The sequence below is a fragment of the Oncorhynchus gorbuscha genome, linkage group LG11, assembly GCF_021184085.1.
Source record: "Oncorhynchus gorbuscha isolate QuinsamMale2020 ecotype Even-year linkage group LG11, OgorEven_v1.0, whole genome shotgun sequence".
Lineage (NCBI taxonomy): Eukaryota > Metazoa > Chordata > Actinopteri > Salmoniformes > Salmonidae > Oncorhynchus > Oncorhynchus gorbuscha.
This window is the reverse complement of record NC_060183.1, coordinates 77,080,662-77,094,179: the sequence shown is the minus strand read 5'-3', so window position 1 is coordinate 77,094,179 and position 13,518 is coordinate 77,080,662. Positions and strand designations below refer to the sequence as shown.

General features: G+C 45.2%; 1 protein-coding gene across 2 annotated transcripts in view; it reads left to right on the top strand.

Annotated features, from left to right (window-relative positions):
• The window catches only part of ankrd55 (ankyrin repeat domain 55), a 17,821-nt gene extending 6,601 nt beyond the window's left edge, over nt 1-11,220 (top strand). Inside the window, exons 2-12 of one of the 2 annotated variants that reach the window (XM_046290549.1) lie at nt 18-137; nt 840-970; nt 2,012-2,121; nt 3,562-3,622; nt 3,988-4,116; nt 6,517-6,701; nt 7,526-7,693; nt 8,066-8,096; nt 8,127-9,012; nt 9,503-9,604; nt 10,507-11,220. In XM_046290549.1, the coding sequence (XP_046146505.1) occupies nt 18-137; nt 840-970; nt 2,012-2,121; nt 3,562-3,622; nt 3,988-4,116; nt 6,517-6,701; nt 7,526-7,693; nt 8,066-8,096; nt 8,127-9,012; nt 9,503-9,604; nt 10,507-10,793 (2,210 nt within the window). In that variant the 3' untranslated portion in view covers nt 10,794-11,220. Of the gene's footprint in view, nt 1-17; nt 138-839; nt 971-2,011; nt 2,122-3,561; nt 3,623-3,987; nt 4,117-6,516; nt 6,702-7,525; nt 7,694-8,065; nt 9,013-9,502; nt 9,605-10,506 lie in introns of both variants that reach the window. The other variant, XM_046290548.1, reaches the window with a different exon arrangement.
• Nucleotides 11,221-13,518: the final 2,298 nt, after the last annotated feature.

The window sequence follows — 13,518 nt, the reverse complement described above, 5'->3', positions numbered from 1 at the left end:
ATCCTTGGCTCCTATAGATTCTGCTGAAGAAGTGGATCTGAACGTCGTTTACCAAGCAGCTGCCAATGGGGATGTCAACACATTAACAGCAACCATACGGGAGGATCCCTCTATTTTGGAGTACTGTGATGGTGAAGGTATGAACTGCTAGGGTTGGAAAACTCGGGTAACCAAAATCCCTGCTTTTCCAGAAGTCACGGTTGGAAGATTCCTGGAATCAAGGTGGAATAAGCAGGATATCTGTGAATCCTCCAACCTCCATGTGGAAAAAGTTGTATGAAGTGCTTATGAAGCCTGTATGTACTGTAGTACTTATGAAGCCTGTATGTAGTGCTTATGAAGCCTGTATGTACTGTATTACTTATGAAGCCTGTATGTAGTGCTTATGAAGCCTGTATGTACTGTAGTACTTATGAAGCCTGTATGTAGTGCTTATGACGCTTGTATGTAGTGCTTATGAAGCCTTTATATACGTTACTGTATATTAGTTGTATTAGTTCACTTGGCTTAAGTATGTCAAAGTGTACTAGTGACAAGCTCCCAACGTCCCACTGATCATCTGTCATGCAGTAGGATGCTGACAGCTGATCTTATTAACTAAAGAAGAAGACATTGCTTCAAATGAAACAGATATCTCTCGGTCATCAGAATCAGAACTGTCTTCTTGATGTACAGTACAGCATGGCTACAGAGCCTTGAAGTCGCTTTGGATAAAAGCGTCTGCTAAATGGCATATATTATTATTATTATTATTCTGGGATCATGGTTTCAGAACAGGAGGCAAGGAGAGGAAATTACACCTATATGTTTAATGTGCCTCCCATGTTCTCTGGCTGTAGGCTCCACCCCTTTGATGCATGCGGTGTCGGGGAGGCAGGTGGACACGGTGAAACTCCTGCTGAAGATGGGTACCTCCATCAATACCCAGGATGCCTGTGGAAGGACTTCGCTCTCCCTAGCGACATATCTGGTACCGAACAATATACAACACAACACACAACACCTGCTCGCACACTCGTTTTGTTTTGATCCCTATTTTTTGTTAAGTTCCTATAATTGTAAAGTTACATGTTTAATTATTATTATTATTATTATATAGATATAGCAAGTGTTTTATTTAATTCTGTGTCCAAAACTGATTATACTGACATTCCAATCTCATCTCCGGCTTCAAATACATATGGCTGTTCAGCACCTGACATATTGGTAGATAACTTTACATTGGGGCCCCATTTGAATGCTTTGAAAATGCCTCTTCTTTCCTCCTTTCCTCCGCCTGCCATGCCCTGACCTTAGTTCCTTTTTTATGTCTCTATTTTGGTTTGGTCGGGGCGTGAGTTGGGGTGGGCATTCTATGTTGTTTGTCTATGTTTTCTTTTGTATGTTTGGCCCGGTATGGTTCCCAATCAGAGGCAGCTGTCTATCGTTATCTCTGATTGAGAACTATACATAGGTTGCCTTTTTCCCACCTGGTGTTTGTGGGTAGTTGCTTTCTGTTTTTGTGTCAGCACCAGACAGAACTGTTTCGGTTGTGCTCTTTGTTGTTTTGCATTTTAGTGTTCAGTTTCGAATAAACAATATGAACACGTACCACGCTGCACCTTGGTCCTCACCTTCTTCCACCAACGGCCGTTACACCATCAACAATCTAACATGACACAGTTGACTAGTGAAAGCAATCCAGTCACATCAGTGATTCATTACTTAAAAGGGAAGGATGTATTTTCAAGGTATTGGAAGCGGACCCTATGTTTTCCATCCTAATATTCAGGAGTATGATTCATTTCCTATGAGGTTAGAGTCTAAACTGTACTGAACAACAACCATCCAAGTAGTTGACTGGAAGCTTTTACAGAGTGCATTGCAAAATTGTCAGAAACAATTGTTTTCTTTTTAAAACTAAATCCTTTGTGCATTGTCTTTGAGCGGCACTTTCAAAAAGCCACATATGTGTCTGTCATAAAAAACCAGTAGTGCCTTGATAACCTCCATTTATTTTATTTTTTTGAAGGGGTGGCTCGAAGGCTGCGTGTGTTTGCTGCGAAATGGAGCCAAGCAGAACATCCCCGATAAAAATGGTCGCCTGCCTCTTCACGCAGCTACCGCTGAGATCGACCTCAAGTGAGAGCCTTCGCAAATAATTCATTTAATACATGTTTAATATGTAGCTATTATACTAACTATAGAGTACAGATGTAGGATCTTAATTTAATCCAATTTGTTAAAGCAGGAAAATTATCCTGCAGCAACAGGAAATGTGAATTATTATGTGGATTATAATCATGGACATTTTTTGTAGGGGTAGGTACATTTTTCGTGAGGGCAAATCAAGTCAGAAATGTTAAAGTGGAAATTACAAACTTCAGAATCCTTTTAAAAACTCAAATACACTACAAGTTTGTATTTCCTACTTTGCAGGAAAATTCTCAGCAACAAAAGATCTCAGATCAAATTAAGATCCTACATCTGTAGGCATTGAAAACAATGGTGTTAGAAGAAACCGTTGGAGAAATTAGTCATAGGCGTAATCACGGCATAAAAGATGCTGAACAACAAGTTAGCAAGCATCCAGTTCAGAAAGCCCACCTCTGTAAAATTACCCACAGATGGTATCAATAAGCACTCAGTCTCCATGTTACACTGAACATGTTGTATACATAAAAGAAGGCTAATGGCTCAGTGACTGCTGCAAGTGAAGTAGCTTATTTACTGGAACAGGAAAGCCTGGTTTACCAGGGTGTGTGTATGTATGTGCAGTCCCCATAGCGACCACAGACCTTTGCTTGATATGCTAAGGCAGCAGCAGCTGCTCCAGTGGTCTCTCTCTCTCTCCCTCCCTCCCTCCCTCCCTCCCTCCCTCCCTCCCTCCCTCCCCCTCCCTCCTCCCTCCCTCCCTCCCTCCCTCCCCCTCCCTCCCTCCCTCCCTCCCTCCCTCCCTCTCTTGCTCTCTTTCTCTCACTCCCTCCCCCCACTCTCACTTTCTCTCCCTCCCTCTCCCTCTCTCTCCCTCCCTTATCTCGCTCACTCTCTCTGAATGTGGCAAGACAGGGTCTGTTGGATCCAGCAGCCCAGTGCTGCATCTGGTCGACAACAACAGCAGAGGCACTTTTTCTCGTCCTGCTTCCTTTCTCTCCCAAGCCATCTGGCAAAGCTATTAGCTGCCGGACTTGATAACAGCAGAGGCTTAGCTTAGTAACTTACCCTCAACTCCACAGCCGAGACTGAACAGCAAAATATAAGACTGTAGCATTTGGACACTCCTATTAGTACCATGTTTGCAATCCCTCCATGTGAGCCAGTTAGTGCAGAATAACAGCATGTTTCAGGGGATCAGTTAGTGCAGAATAACAGCATGTTTCAGAGGATCCGTTTGAAGGCGAAGCGCAGAATCGATATTCTTGATCACATAATTAATAGTTATTTGGGTTGGTTGCTATGGTGATGTGTAGATCTGTGATTCTGTGCAGTCCGACTGCAATGTAGTCAATATCAAACCCACACCATTATTCTTGATACACGTTGTGCAGGTTTTGGCAACACAAACTTTGATTTGATTTGCAGACTCATGGCAGTCCTGTTGCAGCAATCGACTGCGTGTGAAATCAACCACCAAGACAACGAGGTATGAAAACTGAACAGTGATACCATAGTAACCTGGGAATACACAGTACCGGCATGGGACAGGATGGCGAATAATGTAAAAAGAGCCTCTCCCAGATGTAATGGCAGTCTACTAGCTCTGAGAGGGAAAGCATGATGAATGGCCTAAATATGGAGAATGAATTATCATCTACGCATTTATGTACCACAAGTAGGTCCTTGTGTTTTTCTGACCACCTGACAAGGTAAAGGCCCAGGCCATAGTTTTAACTTGATGTGTTCAGATAAAACCAATAAGGAGTGATAAACAAAGATGATGTTACATTCAGTGTTCTGGAAAGCTATGTCTAGTTTGCATTTCGACCAATTCTCATTGGTTCTCTGTAGGGCATGACTGCTCTTCATTGGGCATCTTTCCACAACCGTCCTGAGCATGTGCAGGCTCTCCTGCAGAAAGGGGCGGATCCCACACTGGTGGACAAGGACTTCAAGACAGCCCTCCATTGGGCAGTGCAGGTAGGAGACAGCCCTCCATTGGGCAGTGCAGGTAGGAGACAGCCCTTCATTGGGCAGTGCAGGTAGGAGACAGCCCTCCATTGGGCAGTGCAGGTAGAAAACAGCCCTCCATTGGGCAGTGCAGGTAGGAAACAGCCCTTCATTGGGCAGTGCAGGTAGGAGACAGCTCTCCATTGGGCAGTGCAGGTAGGAGACAGCTCTGCATTGGGCAGTGCAGGTAGGAAACAGCCCTCCATTGGGCAGTGCAGGTAGGAGACAGCCCTCCATTGGGCAGTGCAGGTAGGAAACAGCCCTTCATTGGGCAGTGCAGGTAGGAAACAGCCCTCCATTGGGCAGTGCAGGTAGGAAACAGCCCTTCATTGGGCAGTGCAGGTAGGAGACAGCTCTCCATTGGGCAGTGCAGGTAGGAGACAGCTCTCCATTGGGCAGTGCAGGTAGAAAACAGCCCTCCATTGGGCAGTGCAGGTAGGAGACAGCCCTCCATTGGGCAGTGCAGGTAGGAGACAGCCCTCCATTGGGCAGTGCAGGTAGGAGACAGCTCTGCATTGGGCAGTGCAGGTAGAAAACAGCCCTCCATTGGGCAGTGCAGACAGGGGAAAACTTACTGCCACTGTGGGATTTGAACAAGGCCTTTAAGGGGCCAGATTCCCAGACACAGATTGAGCCTTATTTCAATGGAGATTGTCATTTGAGCATGCCTTACTAGCTGTAAGTTGCTCTAGAAAAGAGTGTCTGCTAAATGTAGTATGTAGAATGTTACAGACGCACAAAAATCATACGCAAGACATGCTAACCTCTCACCATTACAATAACAAGGGACGTTAGCATTTTTTTTCGGGGGGTATGATATTTATGGCTCTGTAAATTTCTCACTCATTCTTATTCAATATTCATTCAGGACTATCCATAATCATGGTAGCATCCACAATAATGTAGAAGTGTTTAGAAACATTTTATTCTTAATGACAAAATCATCTGAAACACAACCAAAACAAACAGCAAATGCATCCAACGAGTTTGTAGAGTCCCAAGCTTGATGTAATTCTTGTGTGTTAGGAATATGGAACCAAATACTACATTTTTGACTATTTTAATACACATACAAGTGCATTTGTCCCAATACTTGGTCCCCTAAAACAAAAAGTGCTGTAATTTCTAAACGGTTCACTCGATATGGATGAAAATCCCCTCAAATTAAAGCTGACAGTGTGCACTTTAACCTCGTAGTCATGGTATCATTTCAAAATGACACAAAGAAGGTGTCACTGTCCTAATACTTTTGCTGGTCACTGTATTCATTTATTTGTTGACCCGTTTTAGTTTCGTTACTGTCTGTTAATTATTTCTGGCTTCACACACTTTTACACCACATATTGTAGTTCTAAAGCTTCTACACGAGTAGATTTGAAAGCTTTTACACCACATATTGTAGTTCTAAAGCTTCTACACGAGTAGATTTGAAAGCTTTTACACCACATATTATAGTTCTAAAGCTTCTACACGAGTAGATTTGAAAGCTTGTGGGTACATGTGCATTACATACATTGAAGATAAATCCACTCCTAGACTCACACATCTGAGCAACCATGCAGTGATCATGCATTAGTTCTGTTTTATGTCATTTGTTTCCCATTGAGGATACCAGTGCCGCCACCTGGCCAATATCGTGACATGTGAATCCCAAAATAGTCTGTCTGGTGGGACAGAACACTGCAACATATTCTATTATGTGGTCAGAGTTGTCTTAGTCAGCTTTGTTAATTTGCCACATATTTAGGTTGTTAATGTCACTGCAATCATTCATAGCAGTGATGGTCAGAGGCTATATGTATCAAGTGTCTCAAAGTTGAAGTGCTGATCTAGGATGAGTTTTGCCTTTTTGATCACAATGAATAAGATTAAATGGACTGCGGGGACCTATTCCTCAGTCAGCACACATCTACTATAACTTCCCCTGCACTGTTGCATTAACAAAACCAATACATATCTTCATTACACACATAAGTAATTAGATGTTTTGTTCTGAGTGCAAATCAGGCCTTTGTATGAAACAGAGGTGGTTCAATGAACCATGCTTGCGTTGATGAGTAACCTTGCCTGAGACCTGAAGACTTGCCTTAGCTCCCTGCAGCTAACACAGTCGTACTCAATGGATTTAAAACCCTGCTGTTCTAATCATTATTCTGTCTGTCTGTCTGTCTGTCTGTCTGTCTGTCTGTCTGTCTGTCTGACTGTCTGTCTGTCTGTCTGTCTGTCTGTCTGTCTGTCTGTCTGTCTGTCTGTCTGTCTGTCTGTCTGTCTGTCTGTCTGTCTGTCTGTCTGTCTGTCTGTCTGTCTGTCTCTCTCTCTCTCTCTCTCTCTCTCTCTCTCTCTCTCTCTCTCTCTCTCTCTCTCTGGCAGAGTGGCAGCAGATTCATGTGTTCTCTCATCCTGGAGCACAGCCTTGGCTCCTCGGTCATCAACTACGATGACGAAAACGGCAAGACCTGCGTGCACATCGCTGCTGCCGCTGGATACAGCGCCATCCTCTATGAGTTGGCGCGCTTTGCCGAGACTAACCTGCAGGCCTTGGATGTGGACGAACGGTAAACAAAAATGGCAGCACATTGTTTTCTTTGAAATTGCATGCCACCAGTCTATGTTTCCAGTCTCTGTTTGTCAAACAAAAAAACATTGATTGTAAAGTTAAGCTAATCATAAATCTCCATACACAAGGACTACTTTTAACAATTTCCACTGAACATTTAGCAAAAATGCATTGTGCTGTTTGTGCCGTCATTCTGTTACCGTGGAATTTCCCATTATTGGTTGGTAAATTCATTGACTTATCATGAATAACTTCACCGTGGAATTTCCCATTATTGGTTGGTAAATTCATTGACTTATCATGAATAACTTCACCGTGGAATTTCCCATTATTGGTTGGTAAATTCATTGACTTATCATGAATAACTTCACCGTGGAATTTCCCATTATTGGTTGGTAAATTCATTGACTTATCATGAATAACTTCACCGTGGAATTTCCCATTATTGGTTGGTAAATTCATTGACTTATCATGAATAACTTCACCGTGGAATTTCCCATTATTGGTTGGTAAATTCATTGACTTATCATGAATAACTTCACCGTGGAATTTCCCATTATTGGTTGGTAAATTCATTGACTTATCATGAATAACTTCACCGTGGAATTTCCCATTATTGGTTGGTAAATTCATTGACTTATCATGAATAACTTCACCGTGGAATTTCCCATTATTGGTTGGTAAATTCATTGACTTATCATGAATAACTTCACCGTGGAATTTCCCATTATTGGTTGGTAAATGCATTGACTTATCATGAATAACTTCACTATTCACGATAGGCTGATCCAGTGGATAGAATAAGATCTGTTCATCCTCCAGGACCCCTCTTCATTGGGCGGCAGCAGCGGGGAAAGAGGACTGTGTCCAGGCCTTACTGCAACTAGGGGTGGAGACAGGGCCCAGGGACATCAACGAGAACACACCGCTCACATATGCAATGTACTGTGGCCACACTGCCTGCATCAAGCTCCTCTCAGCTGACAACAGGTTGAATAACGCTGCATTCTGTGTGTGTGTGTGTGTGTGTGTGTGTGTGTGTGTGTGTGTGTGTGTGTGTGTGTGTGTGTGTGTGTGTGTGTGTGTGTGTGTGTGTGTGTGTGTGTGTGTGTGTGTGTGTGTGTGTGTGTGTGTGTGTGTGTGTGTGTGTGTGTGTGTGTGTGTGTGTGTGTGTGTGTGTGTGTGTAGTTTCCATTAATTACAAGTGGAAAGGCCATGCAATAATTCTGTGTGCAGTCGAACATGTTGATTATTTGGAGATTAGTAAAGCCAACAATCTCTTGGAAAAGAAAATACCTGCCATCCATTTTAAACCAGAGTTGTGAATAAGACTTCATGGTCTCATTGATTGATTGTCTACAGATCCAATTCAGCCAGAAAGCTGCCTTCCCAGGGCAGTGATCCATCCCAGCTACCTTCCCAGGGCAGTGATCCATCCCAGCTACCTTCCCAGGGCAGTGATCCATCCCAGCTACCTTCCCAGGGCAGTGATCCATCCCAGCTACCTTCCCAGGGCAGTGATCCATCCCAGCTACCTTCCCAGGGGAGTGACCCATCCCAGCTGCCTTCCCAGGGCAGTGATCCATCCCAGCTACCTTCCCAGGGGAGTGACCCATCCCAGCTGCCTTCCCAGGGGAGTGACCCAGCCCAGCTGTCTTTCCAGGGGAGTGACCCGGCTCAGATGAAGGAGGGCAAGTTCCGCATGCTCAACCAGATTTTCTCTTGTAAGAGGAAGGAGCACTACACCACCCGCCAGAGAGAGCTGGGCCGCGACGGACACCTGAGGGAGGAGACCTCAGAGGTGGATGACATCATCACCATGTTCGATTGTCTGGCTGACTCCTCTTCAGCCAAGGAGCTTGAAAACGAACGCTCCAAAGTCAGGAAACGGCCTTCGATCGAAGCAGCGCAGAAACTCAATCCACTCGACATCCGGACGGCGAAGGACTACAAGGGACTGCCTCCTATACGGACGCAAAGCCTTCCACCCATCAATCTGGGCACGTCTTTGTTGGCCATCTCCCAGAGTGCTGTGGAGCAGAGTCAAGCCACGAGGCCGATGGTCAACCACTTTGCACACCGCTCTCAGAAAAGCAAGAGTGAGCATGACTTATTTGACAGCAGGCCGAAGGGACAAGCGTTGGTCAGTCATTCCTGGAAGACCGAGGCCAATCAGTCCATTTTGGCCCACAAATCCTGGATATCACCCCCACCAGAAAGGCTGTTGGACAAACTGTACCATGAGACTTATGGACCTACTGATGTCATCTGCCCACACCAAGCCCCATACATACAGAAGAACCAACAAGGTATTATTACTTGAGTTTTTCACAAGGTGGGATGAGTTAAGTATTTCACAAGGTAAGTGGGTCGAGTTTTTCACAAAAAGGAGAGGCTAACAGTCTCTGGTTTAGCAGAGGGGATGTGTGACTAACTGAAACATAAAAACTTGTGGTGCATTCTCATGAGTTATCAAGTGAGTCATCTCACTGTCCTTTCACCAGAGCTAAGCAGCAGTTAGCAAAAAAGCCACATCCTGCTAAGATAATATACTGTAGATAGCTACACTTGACTTCACTGTTCACACCTTGAGTCCGCTTTGATTCAAAACCAGTAGCCCTAACCGTTTTTTCTTGCCTAAAATGGCAAGGAAGTGACGCATGAGAAAACGGTTGAACTTCTATGCAGTTGAGTTTTGATAATTCTTCTCAACAAGGGAACGTAACTTCTGCTTTACATCAACACAATGTATGCATCCAAGTGCATGCTAATAACATGATGTACTTCTCTTCACCACAGCTCCAAATACACACCTGCTAACTCTGGACAGGTTAAACATGAGGGAGACTGCACTAACACGGAACTGCTTGGCCCCCATTCGTGACCACTGTACCCACCGGTGTAAGTCCTTGTAAACTTCAGAGCTCTGAATGCATGCATGAATTTGATTCCTTTCTGTGCTAAAACTGCCAAGCTTGATGTTATATTCTGTAAGGGAAACATCCTTGGGGATGTATTGTCATATCTTAGTATCACTGTCAGCATCGCAATCTATACATGTTCCACTACAATTTCAGTATAGCCAGCCTAGTGCTACTAGAAGTTACATATAGCTTTTGTGACACTCTGGGTCAAGTCTTGAGGCAGTATTTTATTTTATTTTAACTTTATTTAACTAGAAAAGTCAGTTAAGAACAAATTCTTATTTTCAATGATGGCCTAGGAACAGTGGGTTAACTGCCTGTTGAGGGGCAGAACGACAGATTTGTACCTCGTCAACTCAGGGGTTTGAACTTGCAACCTTCCGGTTACTAGTCCACCGCTCTAACCACTAGGCTACCCTGCCACCCTGTTTCCCTCTAGAGTGGCAGAGTAACATTCAGTGCACAGGTAGGTATGTCCAAATGTTGAGAGGGGGAGGTGCATCCTCTTAATATAGATAGCAAATTGACGGGCCTCCCGGGTGGCGCAGTGGTTAAAGGCGCTGAACTGCAGCGTCAGCTGTGCCACCAGAGATTCTGGGTTCGCGCCCCAGCTCTGTCGTAAGTGGCCGTGACCGGGAGGTCCGTGGGGCGACGCACAATTGGCCTAGCGTCATCCGGGTTAGGGAGGGTTTGGCCGGTAGGGATATCCTTGTCTCATTGCGCACCAGCGACTCCTGTGGCGTGCCGGGCACAGTACGCGCTAACCAAAAAATAACAACAAAAAAAAGCAAATTGAGGATGAGAAGGTTATTCTAGGCCTTCTTGTAGAGATGATTGCCAACACATCACCAAACACTTTACAAGCTTTTCCCTCTGCAGTCTCCTTGCCACCAGACCAAGTCTCTAAAGGGGTGAGGAAGTCCAAGTCCCTGCCTCTCAACACCCTTTGTCGGGGACAAGGGGGTCTCCCGCCGCCAGTGACCTCCAAGTCCCAGAGGCCAGGGATCCCCCAAAGCCCGTCCGTGTGCTCCTTCCTGCCCATGCTGAATGGAGACCCTCTGAGGAGCGTGCAGGTGCTCCCTGCCATCCCATCCCAGAGGAAATACAGCCCCACTGTGGGCCATCCCAAAATGGACACCCTCAGTAAACTGGACAACAGAACCTAATGCAACCGCATAGCTCATTGGAGGCTTGGGGAGATATGTGGTGGAGTGGACCTGATTGGAAACTGGACTTGGCAGGGTTAGCTAACAGCAGGCTATTTTCTGTGGAATTTTGTAAGGTCTGAATGAAATTTGTCCCTAAGTGTAAATAAAAAAAATTATAATTGTCTCAGAGTGTAAAAACTGACTAAACTCATCAAGAGGAACTCTACTGTATGCCACAGTAAATTGCTCAAGACTTTGCAAACATTTGTTAATAAACAGCATCCTATTTTTACACGTTTATACTGTACTTAGTGGTGGAAATTCCACAATTCAAGGCATGCACTGTGTACTGTTTGATTTTCTTGCACTTTGAAGTTGAGACTTTATGTTGAGGTTGTCATGTGACTGTTTCACTAAATTAATAAAATATATGACATTTTTGTTATTTTTGGCTTGCGTTAGGATATTTTTCAGTTGTGTGAAGGAGACGAGGCACATTTGCCTATGCATGATCAACTTATTGATCCATTCCTGATCATCATACAGGAAATGTCCACAATCCTCCACTATTACTGGTCTGACTGCACCTCTTTTAATATGTTTTTAATTTATTCCCCTTTCATGTATGTTTTTTCCTTCCTGGCGCTAGGGCCAAGATCTATGTAACCACTCGGGAGGTCTGAGTATGTGGGAGTGGAAGGGGATGGGGCAGGACATGCATTTCCTGGCGCTAGGGCCAAGATCTATGTAACCACTCGGGAGGTCTGAGTATGTGGGAGGGAAGGGGATGGGGCAGGACATGCATTTCCTGGCGCTAGGGCCAAGATCTATGTAACCACTCGGGAGGTCTGAGTATGTGGGAGTGGAAGGGGATGGGGCAGGACATGCATTTCCTGGCGCTAGGGCCAAGATCTATGTAACCACTCGGGAGGTCTGAGTATGTGGGAGTGGAAGGGGATGGGGCAGGACATGCATTTCCTGGCGCTAGGGCCAAGATCTATGTAACCACTCGGGAGGTCTGAGTATGTGGGAGTGGAAGGGGATGGGGCAGGACATGCATTTCCTGGCGCTAGGGCCAAGATCTATGTAACCACTCGGGAGGTCTGAGTATGTGGGAGTGGAAGGGGATGGGGCAGGACATGCATTTCCTGGCGCTAGGGCCAAGATCTATGTAACCACTCGGGAGGTCTGAGTATGTGGGAGTGGAAGGGGATGGGGCAGGACATGCATTTCCTGGCGCTAGGGCCAAGATCTATGTAACCACTCGGGAGGTCTGAGTATGTGGGAGTGGAAGGGGATGGGGCAGGACATGCATTTCCTGGCGCTAGGGCCAAGATCTATGTAACCACTCGGGAGGTCTGAGTATGTGGGAGTGGAAGGGGATGGGGCAGGACATGCATTTCCTGGCGCTAGGGCCAAGATCTATGTAACAACTCGGGAGGTCTGAGTATGTGGGAGTGGAAGGGGATGGGGCAGGACATGCATTTCCTGGCGCTAGGGCCAAGATCTATGTAACCACTCGGGAGGTCTGAATGTGGGAGTGGAAGGGGATGGGGCAGGACATGCATTTCCTGGCGCTAGGGCCAAGATCTATGTAACCACTCGGGAGGTCTGAGTATGTGGGAGTGGAAGGGGATGGGGCAGGACATGCATTTCCTGGCGCTAGGGCCAAGATCTATGTAACCACTCGGGAGGTCTGAGTATGTGGGAGTGGAAGGGGATGGGGCAGGACATGCATTTCCTGGCGCTAGGGCCAAGATCTATGTAACCACTCGGGAGGTCTGAGTATGTGGGAGTGGAAGGGGATGGGGCAGGACATGCATTTCTTTGTCAAAAGAAAATCAAGAATGTTCACGGTGGTAGTGTTGTGACATAGACTTACTACTGAGATCTGAAGACTCCCCCCAAGCTTATAGCCATAGGCTTTAGCTCAGTGGACTGCTACAATGTTGTTGTGGCAGGAGACCTGAGCACACAGTAGTTGGTCCCTGGTCACATTCATGGTGCTTTTAAGACAACTGGGTACTCGGAGGTCAAATCATGACATCAGTGATCTTCAGGTCGGATAGTCAACAGGGGGGGGGGGGGGGGACATTACAAAAAAGGTTAATTATAACCTGGAGTATTATTAATGAATATTATTTGTATGTGTAGGATTCCTGCCAATGTAAGACATTTGTATGTATGCTGTTTTGTATGTGACTATTCCTCTTTGGTTTGTTGATGTTTGTCGTTTGTTAAGGGGAGAAAAAGGAAAAAGGTTTGAAACAACATAATGTATTAAATATTCCATAGTATAGCTTCCTCTGTTCTCTGTTAGGATAGTATTTAAACAAAGCAACATAGAGTGCTTGTTGTGGAGCTTGTAGTGTCAGGTAGCATACATACAGCCGCAGACAAACAAGTCAAGCTAGGCTCCGTGGGTGGTCATGTCCTGGGATATAACTAAGCAATAAGGCCTGGTATATGGCCATATATCATATATCACAAGCCCCAGAGGTGCTTTACTGCTATTATAACCTGGTTACCAACCCAATTAGAGCAGTAAAAATACATGTTTTGTCATACCCACTGTCTGATATACCATGGCTTTCAGCCAATCAGCATTCAGGGCTCGAACCATCCAACCAATAATCCCAGATTGAACAATGAGCCACATATTTCACCTGATGTATAAGGGTGCATTCGTAAATTCACCCTGACTGTCTACTCCGATTTCACAGTGCTGAATAACTGATGAATT